At 40.3% G+C, this 16,770-nt stretch overlaps 1 protein-coding gene across 1 annotated transcript in view; it reads left to right on the forward strand.

Annotated features, from left to right (window-relative positions):
* The window catches only part of THSD7B (thrombospondin type 1 domain containing 7B), a 594,306-nt gene that overhangs the window by 179,771 nt on the left and 397,765 nt on the right, over positions 1–16,770 (forward strand). Inside the window, exon 8 of the mRNA XM_059927090.1 lies at positions 7,995–8,110. Within this exon, the coding sequence (XP_059783073.1) occupies positions 7,995–8,110 (116 nt within the window). The remainder of the gene's footprint in view (positions 1–7,994; positions 8,111–16,770) is intronic.

Raw genomic sequence — 16,770 nt, forward strand, 5'->3', positions numbered from 1 at the left:
GCTTAAAAAGAGATGCATGAAATATTAGCTTGAATATACAAATAGAAATAAATATAGCTTAGGTATAGGAATGAATGCTATGTGAAACGCAGCAAATTATTATTCTTTAGAATGATGAGAAAATTTAGCATTCCTGAAGTCTGATCTTCTCCCTTCCACAAAACTTTCACCTCTGAACCACAACAGGAAAAATCCACTTGATATGAATGTAATTTGTTTTTTTCTTAGTAAAGAAGCATTAGAATTGAGGCTGACAGCCACCAAATACATTATCATCACACTTTAAAGGCTATTTGGACATGAGGGGATGGGTTATGTGTTCAAATAGCCCTCTACTTCCTCGTCTAGCCTCATGATTATATTGAATGACAATTTTTTATTAAAGTCTCTGAGCCCATCAGCTTATACTAATGTTAACTTAATGATATTTTGTGACCAGAAAAACCACAGGGCCAAAAGTTTATAGTTTAAAGCATAATTCACAAATGCATATGCTTTTATTTGATAATCTACATAAGTAAGACTAAAATATTATTACAGTGAATAACCTCCAGTTTTACTCGGTTTTCCAACATAGAAAAATGAATTGCACAGATGTTTTCCCTAACACACACACACACACACACACACACACACACACACACAGAAACACATTACTGATTACTTTTTGCACTTTTAATGAGGCTGCAGACTTAACCTAGTTTGAATTCTTACTGTATGTCTCCAAACGATCCTGCTAAACAAGAGGAGCCTGCATTGACTTAAGTAAAGTTAATTAAAATTCTTGAGGTTAATGAGATTAATTGAGCTAAGAAAATAATACCTAGGGTCCAGTGAAGCACATAGTGAAATAGTGAGATTATCAGCAAGAGAAAGTATCCTTTGCCTTGCCCTTTCAGAAAAATATGCTTTTGCTCTTTTTTATGTGAAAGCTATTGCAGTGGAAAAAATTTCCCTGCCATTTGTGAAATCCTTGGGGTGAGGGTAATGGCAATAGAAAGAGGAAAGAAAAAGAAAATATCCTAAAGAAAGAGTGGCCTTCAGAGTAGAAGAAAGAAGCATGTCTCCATGGATTGGATGGGCTATTGTAATATGTTTTATCTCTAAATCCACTGCACTGGGATGCACAGAATTCCTTGCAAGTTCTGGCTTCCCAGGGTTGGTGTTCTGGTTTCCATGTAATTGTATAGGTTAGAATGTTACCATAGCATGAGTAATAGAACTGATCATATCAGAAAATAAGGACTAGCTAGGGCACAACTCAGACAGAAGTGAGAGCTTGTTGGGATATTTGAGGGATTTTGTTTGGTTTTGTTTCACTACCCAATGTTTATTTTTTCAGTTGCAATGTGCAAAAAATAATAATAAAGATTTAAATCACACAACTCAAAGCCATCCAAAGGTCCTGTAAAACACTTTCTGCCTTTCATGGGAGGACGCTGGGCATTTGGTGAGATATAGTAATGGCGAGCTCCGTTTACACATTTAATGTTTAAAAAGTTGGCAGGTTGAGATAGTCCCTCAGTCCCTGGATTGGAGGACTGCTCCCAGATATGGAGCACAGTGTCTGCCTCATGATTATGGACACATAACTGAGAAATGGCAGATCTTTGTAGCTCAGTTTGATGCATTTCAGCACAGGAACTAAAACCGACAGGGTGACCAAGAGGCAGTCGTTATGAAATACTCCAGTGAAAGTCCAGGAAAATATATATATTTAGATGAAGTGTATTCACCCTTTTACCAAGAGTACTGCCAATCTAGAATCAGAGTGTTGCATGAGAGCAGGAAGTATAAATTATGACAAAAGGCAAGAAGCCATACTGTGTTTACTCACTAAAACATGAATCCATATGTTACCCTGGTTTTAAGGCTTCAATTTTGTTTTGAAAATGGCTGGATAAATTTGCCTAATATTCCCAGAGATTTGTCTTCAGGCTCCACCAGCATAGAATACTTGTCAATCATTCACTTACCATTACTAAATACTTACACAGCATTAAGATCTGGTATTTTTAAGATATGATATGAGATGGAATTCTACCATCAAGGCATTCAAAATTAGTGTATGTATAACGCATGCCCATGTGCATGCACACACACACAAACACGCACACACACACACACACACAGAGAAAACCAGCAACGCAGAGGATATCAAAAGCTTTTTTTTTTTTTAAGTCAGTGACGATAAACAATACAGAAAATAAACATTATAGTGTTTAGAATTGGAGGACACATAAGTTGCTAATGGTCAAGGAGAGTATTTTTGGAGATTAAGAGTAAATTTATGAAAATTAGAAATGTGATGATCCGAACCAAGATGGCGGAGTAGAAGGACGTGTTCTCACTTCCTCTTCTGAGAACACCAGAATCACAACTAGCTGCTGGCCAATCATCAACAGGAAGACAGTGGAACTCACCAAAGAAGATACCCCACATCCAAAGACAAAGGAGAAGCCACAATGAGACGGTAGGAGGGGTGCAATCACAGTAAAATCAAATCCCATAACTGCTGGGTGGGTGACTCACAGACTGGAGAACACTTATACCACAGAAGTCCACCCACTGGAGTGAAGGTTCTGAGCCCCACGTCAGGCTTCCCAACCTGGGGTCCAGCAATGGGAGGAGGAATTCCCGGAGAATCAGACTTTAAAGGCTGGTGGGATTTGACTGCAGGACTTCGACAGGACTGGGGGAAACAGAGACTCCACTCTTGGAGGGCACACACAAAGTAGTGTGCACATCGGGACCCAGGGGAAGGAGCAGTGACCCGAAAGAAGACTGAACCAGACCTACTTGCTAGTGTTGGAGGGTCTCCTGCAGAGGTGGGGGTGGCTGTGGTTCACCATAGGGACAAGGACACTGGCAGCAGAAGTTCTGGGAAGTACTCCTTGACATGAGCCCTCCCAGAGTCTGCCATTAGCCCCACCAAAGAGACCAGGTAGGCTTCAGTGTTGGGTTGCCTCAGGCCAAACAACCAACAGGGAGGGAACCCAGCCCCACCCATCAGCAGTCAAGGGGATTAAAGTTTTACTGAGCTCTGCCCACCAGAGCAACACCCAGCTCTACCCACCACCAGTCCCTCCCATCAGGAAGCTTGCACAAGCCTCTTAGATAGCCTCATCCACCAGAGGGCAGACAGCAGAAGCAAGAAGAACTACAATCCAGCAGCCTGTGGAACAAAAACCACATTCACAGAAAGATAGACAAGATGAAAAGGCAGAGGGCTATGTACCAGATGAAGGAACAAGATAAAACCCCAGAAAAACAACTAAATGAAGTGGAGGTAGGCAACCTTCCAGAAAAAGAATTCAGAATAATGATAGTGAAGATGATCCAGGACCTCGGATGAACAATGGAGGCAGAGATCGAGAAGATGCAAGAAATGATTAACAAAGACCTAGAAGAATTAAAGAACAAACAAACAGAGATGAACAATAAAGTAACTGAAATGAAAACTACACTAGAAGGAATCAATGGCAGAATAGCTGAGGCAGAAGAATGGATAAGTGACCTGGAAGACAGAATGGTGGAACTCACTGCTGTGGAACAGAATAAAGAAAAAAGAATGAAAAGAAATGAAGACAGCCTAAGAGACCTCTGGGACAACAATGAGGTATCACCTCACACCAGTTAGAATGGGCATCATGAGAAAATCTACAAACAGCAAATGCTGGAGAGGGTGAGGAGAAAAGGGAACCCTCTTGCACTGTTGGTGGGAATGTAAATTGATACAGCCACTATGGAGAACAGTATGGAGGTTCCTTAAAAAACTAAAAATAGAATTACCATATGATTCAGCAATGCCACTACTGGGCATATACCCAAAGAAAACCACAATTCTAAAAGACACATGCACCCAAATGTTCATTGCAGCACTATTTACAATAGCCAGGTCATGGAAGCAACCTAAATGCCCATCGACAGACGAATGGATAAAGAAGTTGTGGTACATATATACAATGGAATATTACTCAGCCATAAAAAGGAACAAAATTGGGTCATTTGTTGAGACGTGGATGGATCTAGAGACTGTCATACAGAGTGAAGTATGTCAGAAAGAGAAAAACAAATATCGTATATTAACTCATGTATGTGAAACCTAGAAAAATGGTACAGATGAACCAGTTTGCAGGGCAGAAGTTGAGACACAGATGTAGAGAACAAACGTATGGACACCAAGGGGGGACAGCCGCAGGGGCGTGAGGATGGTGGTAGGATGAATTGGGCGATTGGGATTGACGTGTATACACTGATGTGTATACAATTAATGACTAATAAGAACCTGCTGTATAAAAAAATAAATAAAATTCAAAAATTAAAAAAAAACCCAAAAAATCTCAGATAAGAGGTTGGGGTAAATGACTTTTCAAACCAGTTTTAACCCTACAGTTCTGATTCTCATTTTTTAATTTATCTTTTATTGGTATCTACATTATCTCAAGAGTATAGATAGGACTATATACAAAAAATAAATGTAATTTTGAAAGGTTGCATGCAAATATGTTTTAATTGAATCATAAAAAAAAAAAGAAAGAAAAAAAAAAGAAATGTGATGATCCTGGGAGGGGTAGACAGCAAGTAAATAGAAGGGAGGAGGAAGTTGAACCTCTAAGGGAAAGGTCAACATTATTGGGAAAAGAAATGAACAAAAAGACAGTTTCACTCCTAAGAGAATATTTGACACCTATCAGACCAGGAATCACATTTCAGGAAAGCCCTCAGTTCATGGCCTCTATAAAAGCAGTGTAACCTGAGCTTGACCTTTGCCATTGAGGGTATGACACTGTTTCTCACTTGTGGACCTAGAAGAAGAACACAGATAGAGAAAGGGCACCATGTCACGAGGAGTTGACATTATGCCCAGTGAATATTTATTGTAAGTGCTGTTAATAAAGTATAAATTGAAAAGTAGGCAATATCAGTTCCCCGAAAGAGATTAACACCACACACACACAAAAATAAAAACAAAACCAGGAGACACAAGAACCCTTTGGGAGGTGTTGGATATGTCTGTTACCTTGATTGTGGAGATGGTATCGCAGGTGTTTGCATATGTCCAAACTCATCAAATTATGCACATTAAATAAGTGCAGTTCTTTCTGTATCAATTATACCTCAATAAAGTTATATCTAAAACATTTTTTAAAAAGAGATGAACACCTACTGCTAATTGAAGTGAACAAAGTCCCTGCAGAATAAGCCACCCTCCCAGAAAGCCTGAAGCCAAACCAGCACCACAAGAATTTCTGAGCTATTTGTGGATGTCTGAGTGAGTGTGTCCTGGCTGGGTCCCTGCACCCCCAAGCCCTGCTGCCCCGCTGAGCACACAGGAAAATGACATTCCTCATGTTGTACTTTCACTTCCAGCTAGATACCAGGAGAGATTGGAGAGGAGATAGAATAAATAGCAGTTCAATTTAATTTTAGGAGCTTTCAGGTTACGAATAAAGGACTTGGGAATGAGTTTAGTGTTTTTTGCTAGTTCTACTAAAGTATGACATAAATCTTCCTTACCAGAATATCTTGTTTAAATGATGCTATATTCTCTAAAGACACTCTTTTTTTTTTTTTTCTATTTTTAGGTTCATTGCATTGATCTGTTTGATAGACAGTTTTTTGTGTGTATTAAGGGTGATTAATAATAATGCCACTAATAATTAGTTTATTGATAATAATTTATTAACTTACTAATTTTAATTTATTTAATTAATTATAATGAATTCTTTTTCTGTGAGTATATACATTTCTGTTTTAATTTATCTTAATTAAAGTATTAATATGCTCCATAGCAGAAGTAAAGTAACACAGAGGGACTGATGGTGGAAAGCAACGAATCCCCCACCTCCTGTTCCACTTAGCGTCCCATGTCCCAAACACAACCCCTTTTTAATAGTTTCTATGTTTCTTTTCTTCCTCTCTCTCTCTCTTTATTTTGACTGGGTAAGCCTTCACATCATTCATAAGTTATAACAAAATACAAGGAGACATATAATGTACAACAACGAATAGCCTTGCATCCACCCCTGCTCCCATCCATCCCTTCCCTACCTCCCGTCCTGCCACTGGCAACCACTTTATTACTTTCTTATCTACCTCCATTGTGTCTTTATGTCAAGACATTCAAGCACCAGTCTATATCCTTGTCCTCCCTCCCTTTCTGATGTTTACCTCCTAACTCTGAACATCATTCATATATCTCTTCATTTATCAATGTCAAATGTCCATTTACACTAGCTCCTCTACTGACTTGACTCCCCTCACATTGTTGGGGTTCCGTTGGTTGGCTGCATTAACATTTTTGATTAATATACTGAGAACTGTATTTCTTATTTCATGTCTATTTATTGGCTCTCTGACCACCTGCTCTGTTGGATGAGGACGTCCAAGCCGCCACTCTCTCTCCCTCCCCTTCCAACTCCCATCCTTTGCCCACTGTGCCTTCACCTTACAGTGGCAAGAATAAGATTGTGCACTTTCTGTTCACAGTCAAATTCCATGTTTTGCTTATGTATTCCTTCTAAAGTTTTAAAACTAAGAATGGGTTTTCATTTTTGTAATTATGTAAATTGACAAGATCTGAGCTCAGTCAGATTCTCCTTTTTTATTACGTGCCCTCCTTTTCTTCCTCTCCTCCCCCAGCCATTATTAGTCTCCTCTCTTACTTTTTCTTGGTGTTTAACAATTGGGCAGTCTTTGTGTTTGCATGTTGGTCATTTTGTATACAGCTGGTAGACTTTTCACTTTGAATCGTCAGCCTTTCATCAGCTCTGTGGTATTTTAATCCATGATTTCCGTATTTATTTTATCTCCTCCATTTTCTATTCTCTTCTACCGGAAAGTCTCAATTGTGTGAACTTGCTAGGCCGGGGTTTTTTCTATCATTATTTTTCTCAAGTGTTCTGACTCCATGTGACTTCGGATCCATTACTTATTCTTTCAGCACCTCAGTTTATTGTCTGAAAATGAAGATTATAATGCCTTTCACTGCGGTCCTTAGGAATAAATGAAAGAATGTGGGAAAAGCACTTCACTCACCACTGACTATCCAATACCAAAGTTCATGCTATCAGGCTTTATACACACTGCATCTCTGTGCTTTATAAGAAATTTATAGGAAACAGAATTTAAAAATGCAAATATAAGTTGCAGAGTGCTTTCCTGTTTTTCCTCTTAGCATATCACTGTTTTATAAGATAATAAATGTAGATTTTAGCTCCCTGTACTCATAAAAATAAGCAGACAAGCATGCAAATAAAAACAAAAACTTGCTTGCCATTTTCTGAGACTTTAGTTCTTCCAAGTGATTATGAATCCATTGACTATGTTCCTCCCAAGTCTGAACATTACATTATCAGCAAAATAGCAGAATTGAAATGTTTCTCTTGTTAATGCTTGTTAGTGTGTTTGTTATTTGCAAACAAACATACTATTCTCATGTCTTGCTTATTCTAACTCATCAATTTACATGTTCTAAAAAGACACCTGCCAATTACTTCAATATTCTAAAATCATGTTAATTATCAAATATGGATAGTATTTTCAGTGGTCTTCACTGTTTTTCGTTTCCCAGTATATCCATATGTTGCCTTGTACAATATCACTGAATTGATGTATTACCCTGGATAAAACACTTTTCAAAAAATATATCAGATTTGTCCACTCTGAAAAAAATCAAATGTTATTTGAATTCATGCAGTGGGGAGAAACTCACTTAGCATTTGTCTTTCGTTGGTTTCAGCGATTGTTATTCCTTTCCTGGTCTAGTGAAAAGTATTTTGGTCTCTGGATCAAGAGAGACAAAGTCTGTTTCGTGCTCTGCCTCTGGCTCTGAGCCCTTGGGCAAGTAGCTTCTCCTCTTGGGTCTTTCTTCCCACGTCTGTAAAAGGAACAACAGGGTCTCAGTGTTTTCAGTTCTGAAATCCTATGGTTCTAGACTAAACCACTTACTTTCTCCAGGAAATATTGATCTGGTCTCTTCACGTTGGCAGATGTCCGGAATCTACTCGGCCGGAAACAGTACGCCCTTGCCTGCTCCCGTGCAAAAAAGACTGTCTTGTGACCGCCTTCAGTGAGTGGACGCCCTGCCCAAGGCTGTGCCAACCAGGTAGGTGGATGCTATTTTCTTAGTGTTTTCTTTCCTTCCTGATCTCCTGAATGCCTCTCCCACTGCTAAATAAGCGAGAGATGGTGGTACGGGGGCTCCCTTCTTTTCCATTTGCATGTCACCCCGGGAGCAAAGTTTGTAACATTTGTAAATGAAGTCTTGGATTTCCAGATCCATTAAGATTTGGCAGGGAAAACATATTCAGCTATTACATGCCATTATTTTACAGGTGTGCGTTGTAGGGGTCCTCATCTTCTATTAACCCTGTTGTGGCATTCTGAACAGCCATTCAAACGTGGTTCCTTATAAAGCATGAATACCATCACAGTTCCTTTGTGGCTCCTGTGTGCTTAAGCCTGACTCCAGGCATCTTCATTAGAATGTAGGGCCTTAAGCACTCTATGTACATCACTGATAAATATAAGCCTATGGAAGAAGAGGGGCCAGTACATTAAAAAGTGTTGAACAGGTACAGACATTGGCAATATATGATTTCTATTTCTTTACTCTTAACGGTGATGCTTTATACATCTGGCTGTATTTGGAGTGCTGTGATCCAGGATACTTAATAGCTAAGTCCTAATAAACACGCGGGAGAACCTTTGTAAAATTACTGCCTTTCTTAGAACAGGTCTTTTCCCCTACACTTATTTCAGTTCCCTGCTGGAGCTAGTCCATGTGGAGATCCAAAAACTCCTAGTCCCAAAGCTCCGTTCTGGCCTAAGACCTAAACTTAATAACTTGGTCCATTTCCCCTAGTCTGACACCCTAGCCTTGGTCCTATGGATCATACCACTGCCATAGCAAGAAAAGGCACATGCAGGAAAAGGAAGGATGGAAGAATATTGACCCTAGTGCTCAAAGTAAAATGAGTCTCATCCACACCTCCCTGGCCTTGTCTTGGCTGTCACATTCTCTCAAGCAGGGCCTGGCTCTCACTGTATCTCTGCACTAGCCTCCTGCAAGAAGGGAGAGGGAAGCATGCAGTTCTGCGAAGAGACAACCTGCCACAAAGACTGAGATTATTAACACTTTTCCTTGGAAAATTCCAGCCCTGTGCCTCTAGGATCCCCCAGTTGCTCTTTGACTCACACATCTTCGTGGTGGTGACATGACAATATAGCCAATATTGACACAGATCTGCCTGCCACTTCAAACCACCTCTCAGTGATTGGCAAGGGGGTTGTGACAGCTCTTGGAGATTATCATCATCGGTATCTTATATTTCAGTGATGGGGCACCTGCATAAGGTTTTCTAACTGTGCCATTTCAACTGTCCTTTGTCAGTGTTAACCGAGTAGCATCCCGTAAACTTTGCTTATGAATAGAATCAGAACTAAATGTGTTGAATACAAAAGAGCTTTGAAAATACAGTGGAATATTTATCTGATCTTTTGAGGGGTGGAAATAGCAATCTCTTCCAGAGACGCTCCAAAACTTATTTTCTTAAATGAAAATTCAAAGTAATTGATCTGGATAAACAGGGTTTGTAGAGTAGCCAGGGGAATGTCATTTCCAGACAGAGTAGGACAGAAAAACTATGATCTCTATTCTGAACCATTTGAAAGGTAGCATTTAGGAGGTTGGCTTTTGAAATTTTAATAGTAATGTACCTGCAAAACATTCAAGCTCTTAAAGATAAACATTGGGAAAATGCAAGAAGATAAAATAATCTATGATGATGGAGGTTTATTGAAGTTCAGCTATTTCTTTTAGTTTCGTCCTCATAAGAGGTTAGCATAATTCTTCTGTTAAATGGTTTTAAGAAAGGAAAAGGCTGAATTAAAAAGAATACCCTACTGGCAGCCAGATATTTGTGTTAGAGCTGTCAAGGTCCCCTGACACTTAAGGAGGCATATTAGTTCTGTTGAGCCCATATGCCCCAGTGGCCAGAGGTTACTTCAGCTACTGCTATTGCATGCATTCTGTATTCGAGAAAACTCTCTCTGCTGCATGAGCATCTTCTCCTAGTGCTGCCTAAGGATGGAGGAATCATAGGGCATGTGAAATAATTGCTCTTCCAGCAATTTTAGATTTTACTCCAACTTCCAGGGATTCAACTAGTTATTTAAATGGTTGGCATTGTAATGAAAATAGTTTTAAGCCTCTGTGGTCTCTTTTTACCTCCAATTTTTTAAGCCTAGATAATTCTTTTCACAGCCTGGCAGCCAGCAGACCTGGAGGACCATTGATTCAATTTTCAGATTTCTTCCAGCTTTCCGCTTCAATACTGTTTACCCTCGTGTTTAGTTTATACTTTGGGACCAATATTTTTTTAAATAACTATGGGTTAATTAGGGGAGGCGATGATAGGGAAGAGATTATAGGAGGAAATGGTACCGCTAAATCTATGGTTCTCAAACTTTATTGATTCTGAATCACCTGGAAGCATTATTAAAATGCAGATTTTCAGCTCCATAACTAGATATTCTGACTCAATAACTATGGGATGTTTCCAAAAATTTGTGTTGTAAGAAGCTGCCACTGAATGGTAATGTATTTCCTCCCTTAAGATAAAAAAGGATCATAGATCCATGAACAAGTGCTACTTGAACTCTGGGCATACAGCCTGTTTTTCAGCTTCTTGAATGCATCATATTTTTCCCGGCTCAAGCATGGTAGAGTATGATGGCTAAGAACAGAGGTGCTGGAGCCAGATGGCCAGGATTTTGAGTCCCAAGGTTTGCTCTGTGACAGTGGCTGCATTACTTAATCTCTCTGTGCCTCAGTTTCCTCATCTGTGAAACAGGGTTAATAACCACACCTACATATAAGGAAAGTACTTAGAGCCCTCAGTGCCTTGTGTCGGGTAGGCATGGGGCAGGCAATTCTATCGTCATTCCAAGCCTTTGCGCCTGCCCTGTTTGGTGCTGGAGCTGTGTTCAGCTGCGCTTCCTTCTTGGTCCTCCGACCTCTAGATCAGCAGGGACCTGCTATAGCAGCCTTTCCCCAGGAACGTTGTGTTCATCTCCTAGACCGCAGTAGACCCTCCCCATGCACCTCACTAACTAGGTCATCCCACAGCATCCTCCACATCCCCTCATGGCACTTGCATACTTATCCTTCCTTGTTAACGTTGCCTTTGCTAGAGTGTACGTCCACAAGTGCAGGGACCACTTCTGTCATCTTCACCACTAGATCCTATAAACCCAGCATAGTAAAGGGTATAGTTGTCACTCAATTAATATTTTTTGAATGGACAGATGTCCTGTGAAGAGAGAGAAGAGTGTGGTTTTGAATCCAGGCAGTAGATTCTCTGTCCTCGAGAACGTCCTTCAAAAGATACTTTGGGAAATAGTGTTTTAAAGCAGTACTTTTCAAACTTAAATGCTTATTACAAGTCCCTGGGGGATCTAATTAAAATGTAAGTTCTAATTCAGTAGACCTGGACAGGATCAGGAATTAGACCTTTCTACAAGCTCCAAGGTGATAACCTGTATGTTGATTACAGAGCTCCAGGTAGAGGTGGGGTTAGACATTTTTGAGCAAGGCAATGACATGGTCAAAGTTATAAAGTGAAAAGAGTGGACTAGGGACAGAACAACAGGTGGGGACACAGGTAGATTGGGGTCTGGGGTGGAGTGAACCTAAACTGAGAGGTCAAGAGAAGGATGGGCCTGAGTAGGTGGCAACCTCCACTAATGAGGATGGGGGAACTCTTTGGCACCTGTGGTTTCAGGTTGAGTCATCAAAGTTGAGAAGAGCTTATACTCCTAGTCCCTAAATTTGGCTGCACAATGGAATCACCTAGAGATTTCTTAAATATCCCAATGCATGGGTCCTACTCCAAGATATTACGATTTAATAGGTTTTTGGTATGACCAGGGAATCACTTGATTATGTGAATCCAAAACCAAATCCATTCTAAACCTCTCAGAAAGCCAAGGTGGTTTCCCAGGGGCAGAGTGTACCAGGAGTGATTTGTGTGTTAGTAATGGGTGAGTTGTATTAGGTTTTATTTGGTTCTGGCTGTGTTCATGATCTAAAAATCCTTACAACTTAAAAGTATTCTCAAGCCATGAACAATCTCTAGCTAGTAGCTAGCCTTGCTTCCTGTCTTCTTATTCCTGTTCATCTGAGTCTGTCCTTAAAGGATTAATGGTGGTCCCACATTCTTCGAAGCAAATCAAATAACTATCAAGCTGTGGCGCTCTTGTGGACTCTCCAAATTTTAAGTCCCAGTAAAAAAATTAGCCAAATGATCAAGAACCATTCTTTGGTGATGTTCTTACTAATTCCTCTATTCTTCCTTCAGCCTATAAAGCAAATACCTGCATAAATACTCAATACCGTTTGCCTAATAATAGCTACAGTTTGTTCATTGTAGAGGTAGCCCCATAGACTTTTTTCAATACACAGATGTCTCACCTCATCCATTAGAATCTCTTCACGTTGAAGGGACCTTTGCAGTATTAAAACTCACCATAAGTGACTCTTATATGTGGACAAGGATGAGACACACTCATTTAGTGCTTTATCCTTTCAGGGTATCTTCAAATACATTTATCAATTATCATTGATAATTGTTTGCCTGGGTAGTATTGGAAATTAATTATCTTGGCCACTGATCTCATAACTATCACATTTAATGTTTTTACTTTAAAGTCACAAATCAGTACTGATTTTCTAAGATTTCTCTCAAGCTACCTTTAAAGGAGCTCACTTTATAATTTCAACGTTTAATAATACAAATTTCAGACATCTACATAAATTAATATAATGCTAATATAAAATATTACTGATTAAAAAATGCACTCTTATGCAGCCATCACTAAGTAAAAATTACCGTCAGCTCATGGCCACCTTGTTTTGCTTGTTTTACTTGTTTTACTGTTATCCCCCTTCTTACTGCCAGTGGCTAATTTTGTAATGATTCCCAGATGTGTATATCACTTCCATGGAAGGGAAAAGTATGTAAGAGGTAAAGTTATTAGACACTTCAGTAGATAAAATGTGGCATATTCAAAATAGGTCTTTCTGTAAATTCCTAGAAACCATGGAGCTAATGATTAATTATTTGTCAGTCTTAATAATTTAAGGCTGAGGGAGCTCCTTTAACTTTGATCTCTAAGGGGCATGCTGGCGAGCAGTATCATGGTAATAGGAAGGCGGAAGGCAAACTACTGCTGGGAATTGTTAGGCAACTTTATTTGGTGGGATCCTTTGCTCCTGCATCAAACCTCCTGGAGTTACGTCTTGAGTTTCCAGTGTCAAAGACAGTAATGATTTTTTAATGTCCAGGTGGTGTACTATATAGTTGTTAAGAATATGGCACCTCAAGTTAGACTTCCTTGGTTCAAGTCTGATCTTTGCTGTACAAGTCACATTAGACTCACTTTAAACTTTGTTGTGTTTCAGTTTTCTCCTTTCTAAAATGAGATAATATTGGCACCCAATTCATAGGATTAAATGAGAATAGGACACATGGCAGAAATTTTGATGATGATGATGATGATGATGTGAGTTCCTTAAGATTTGGAAACTTGTCTTTTATTTCGTTGCTATCCTGCATTATCTAGTCGTCCATGTGCTGGTATAATGCAGTTGTTTCCATGTCTGTATTTTTCTTAGATTATAAAACCTAGAAGGCACATGATGGGTGTTTAGTAACTGTTGTTGAATGAATGATTAAATGAACTCCATATCTTTCCTACTACCAGTTCTAATTCCTAAAGATTTTGCTTCCATTGAGATGAAATCAAAGCATTAACAGATTGTTCAGTGCATCCAGGCCCATTAGGGGAAAAGGTATTGGTCATTCAGAATGTCAAATAGGTCAAAAATCACCTTTCTCCCACTCAAAGGCATACTAGCATCAGCCTCTCTCTTTACTTACTCCTTTCAAGTGCATATGGTCCCCTCCTTCCCCCCTAAGACCCATCATCTATACTTTTCTCCACCTGGGAAACAGAGGATAGAGTACTAATTTATACCCAAAGAATGAAGAGTCGGGACTTCCCTGGTGGCGTAGTGGTTAAGAATCTGCCTGCCAGTGCAGGGGACACGGATTCGAGCCCTGGTCCAGGAAGATCCCACATGCCATGGAGCAACTAAGCCCCTGCGCCACAACTATTGAGCCTGCACTCTAGAGCCCGCGAGCCACAACTACTGAGCCCGCATACCACAGCTACTGAAGCCTGCATGCCTAGAGCCTGTGCTCCGCAACAAGAGAAGCCACCGTAATGAGAAGCCCGCGCACCGCGACTAAGAGTAGCCCCTGCTCGCCACAACTAGAGAAAGCCCGCGTGCAGCAATGAAGACCCAATGCAGCCAAAAATAAATTAATTAATTTATTTTTAAAAAATCCTAGGAATTGTTTAAAAAAAAAAATGAATGAAGAGTCTATTGTGTTTGAGTAATGAAGATTTGGGGCCTGGAACACCAGCCCCCAAAGTAGTGTTGAAGGCAATATAATCATCTAATGACTTTCCTTGAGAAAGTGACTTAATCTAAATCTAAGTTAAAACCTCTATAAATTTTGGATGTTTTCTATTCCCAAGTGTTTCTGAAAAACTAAATAAAATAAGATGTGTATCTTACATATACATCCCAAGCCACAACCCAATACACAGAGTATAGGTGCCTTTGTTTTTACAGGCTCCATTGGGGAGGATGTGCCCCCCTTTAGTCTGTAATTTAAAGCCTAGAGATCACTACACAGCCCCAGTACTCAATAAATATTCCTGAAAATTTAGTAAGAGAAATGACAAACACTTGGGCTTGTAGAAATTACAGTTCTCAACCAAGGAGTTCTGCTGAATAAAATTTATAAAGGCACTTTCCCTCCATTCACACATAGGAAAAAGAGAGATAGATTAAATTCTCTTAATTTCTTTTAATTTTTTTCCTCCCATGTTTTTTTGTTTGTTTGTTTTGGTTTTATTTCCCCTTAAAATGTGACACCTTCCGCCTATCTCTTTTAAAACCCAGGGACTTCCCTGGCGGTCCAGTGGTTAGGACTCCGCGCTTCCACTGCAGGGGGCCTCGGGTTTGATCCCTGGTTGGGGAGCTAAGACCCGCATGCCACGCCGCATTGCAAGGCCAAAAAATAAAATAAAAGGAAACAGAAAACAAAACCAAAACCCCACAGTATGCAGTGGATTCGATTTGGCCAAAAAATCAGATTTGGCAAAAAAAAAAACGTTTTTAGAACAGGAGCCCTATGACCACCCGGATATGGAAGAACACCACTGGGTTATGAGGGGAGCTGCTACCCAGAGGGCGGGGCTCTTAACTGGCGTTACCTACACCCCGCACTCAGAGCGAACGTTAGTCCGCTTAATAGCTGACCGGGCCGCCTTCTCAGTCCACACTCTTCCTCCTACCCTCTAGTCCCCCTTCTTTCTGGACCAGAGATTGCTGTATATTTACAGGGACCTGGAGTTCACAGTATCGCCAGCTGGGAATTTTCGTTGCTTCCTCCGATGGCCCCAGGCGGTAGATCTAGAGCCAGGGTTGGAATCCAGATTTCTCTGACCTGAGGGACTGCCTGTTGTCATCCCACAACAAGCCCTGTTTTCACAGAGGCACAGCTCACCTTGCTTGTTTACTAGCAATTCGAGGATTCAGAGCCAGGTACCCTCACACCTGAGGCACAGGCTCTGTACAGCACGGATCTGTCACACAGAGCTTTCACGTGTGCTCTCTCATTGACCATCAGGGCAGTTTCGCCATAAAGGAACAGCTGTTCTGTTAGTCCTATTCCACAAAAGAAGCAACGCGATCTTCAAGAGAAGCCCTCCTGGCCACCTCGTCCAACAGGAGCAAAGACCAGGTCCAAATACCCAGTTTAAATTAAACTTGCTACACTGCTTTGCCTGGTGAGCCTGTAAAGTTACAGGGGAAAAAAAGCCAGGCAAGTTCAAACTCTTATTGCTAAAAGCCTGTAACTTCTACTTTGCTTCATATCACTGCCTCTTCCTATCAAAGTGATAATAGCTGTAATTTATTGACATACATTGTCCTATTTGTTACCTCATCTCTATATGGAAAGGACTATTACGACCCCATCTTACATAGGAGGACACAGAGGCTTAGCTATGGGTCCCAAGATTGCAAAATGAATAAATGGCAAAAGCACGAGGAATCCTAGGCTCTTAACCACTCATTGGGTAGCAGATATTTGCTGAACAATCACTGTGTTCTAGGCGCTGTGCTAAGTACTGTAAGTATAGGTGTAAAGTGGTGAGGAAAACACACACAGCCCTCGGCTGTGGTGAGTGCTGTCTAGTGACGGAAGATGGAGGCATTGAATATATAATTGCCTAAATGAATATGCAGTTGGAAAATATAGTATGTGCTCTGCAGAAATTCAAGGAGCTATGAGAAAAGGTAGTAAGGAAAATCAGAATTCCACTCTGCCTAGAGTATCTTTCTCCTCATCTCTACTCATTGCCTGTCTTACTAGATGTAAAGCCCTACCTTCTCCAGAGAACTTGTCCCGATCCTCCTGCTGGAAATAACCACTTCTCACTCCTGAGTCTCATAACGCTGTCTGAATGGCTTGCATTCTCGCTCTTGGTAAACATGTTTTGGGTCCCACTGAAGAAACACGAAGTCCTGGAGAGCTAAACCCTTTTCGGTTTTCATTCCCAAAATGCCTCATAATAAACTTAAAACAGAATAGAATTCAGTATATCTGTGACAAATAAATGGATGCT

Source organism: Balaenoptera ricei, chromosome 7, assembly GCF_028023285.1.
Source record: "Balaenoptera ricei isolate mBalRic1 chromosome 7, mBalRic1.hap2, whole genome shotgun sequence".
NCBI classification, from domain to species: domain Eukaryota; kingdom Metazoa; phylum Chordata; class Mammalia; order Artiodactyla; family Balaenopteridae; genus Balaenoptera; species Balaenoptera ricei.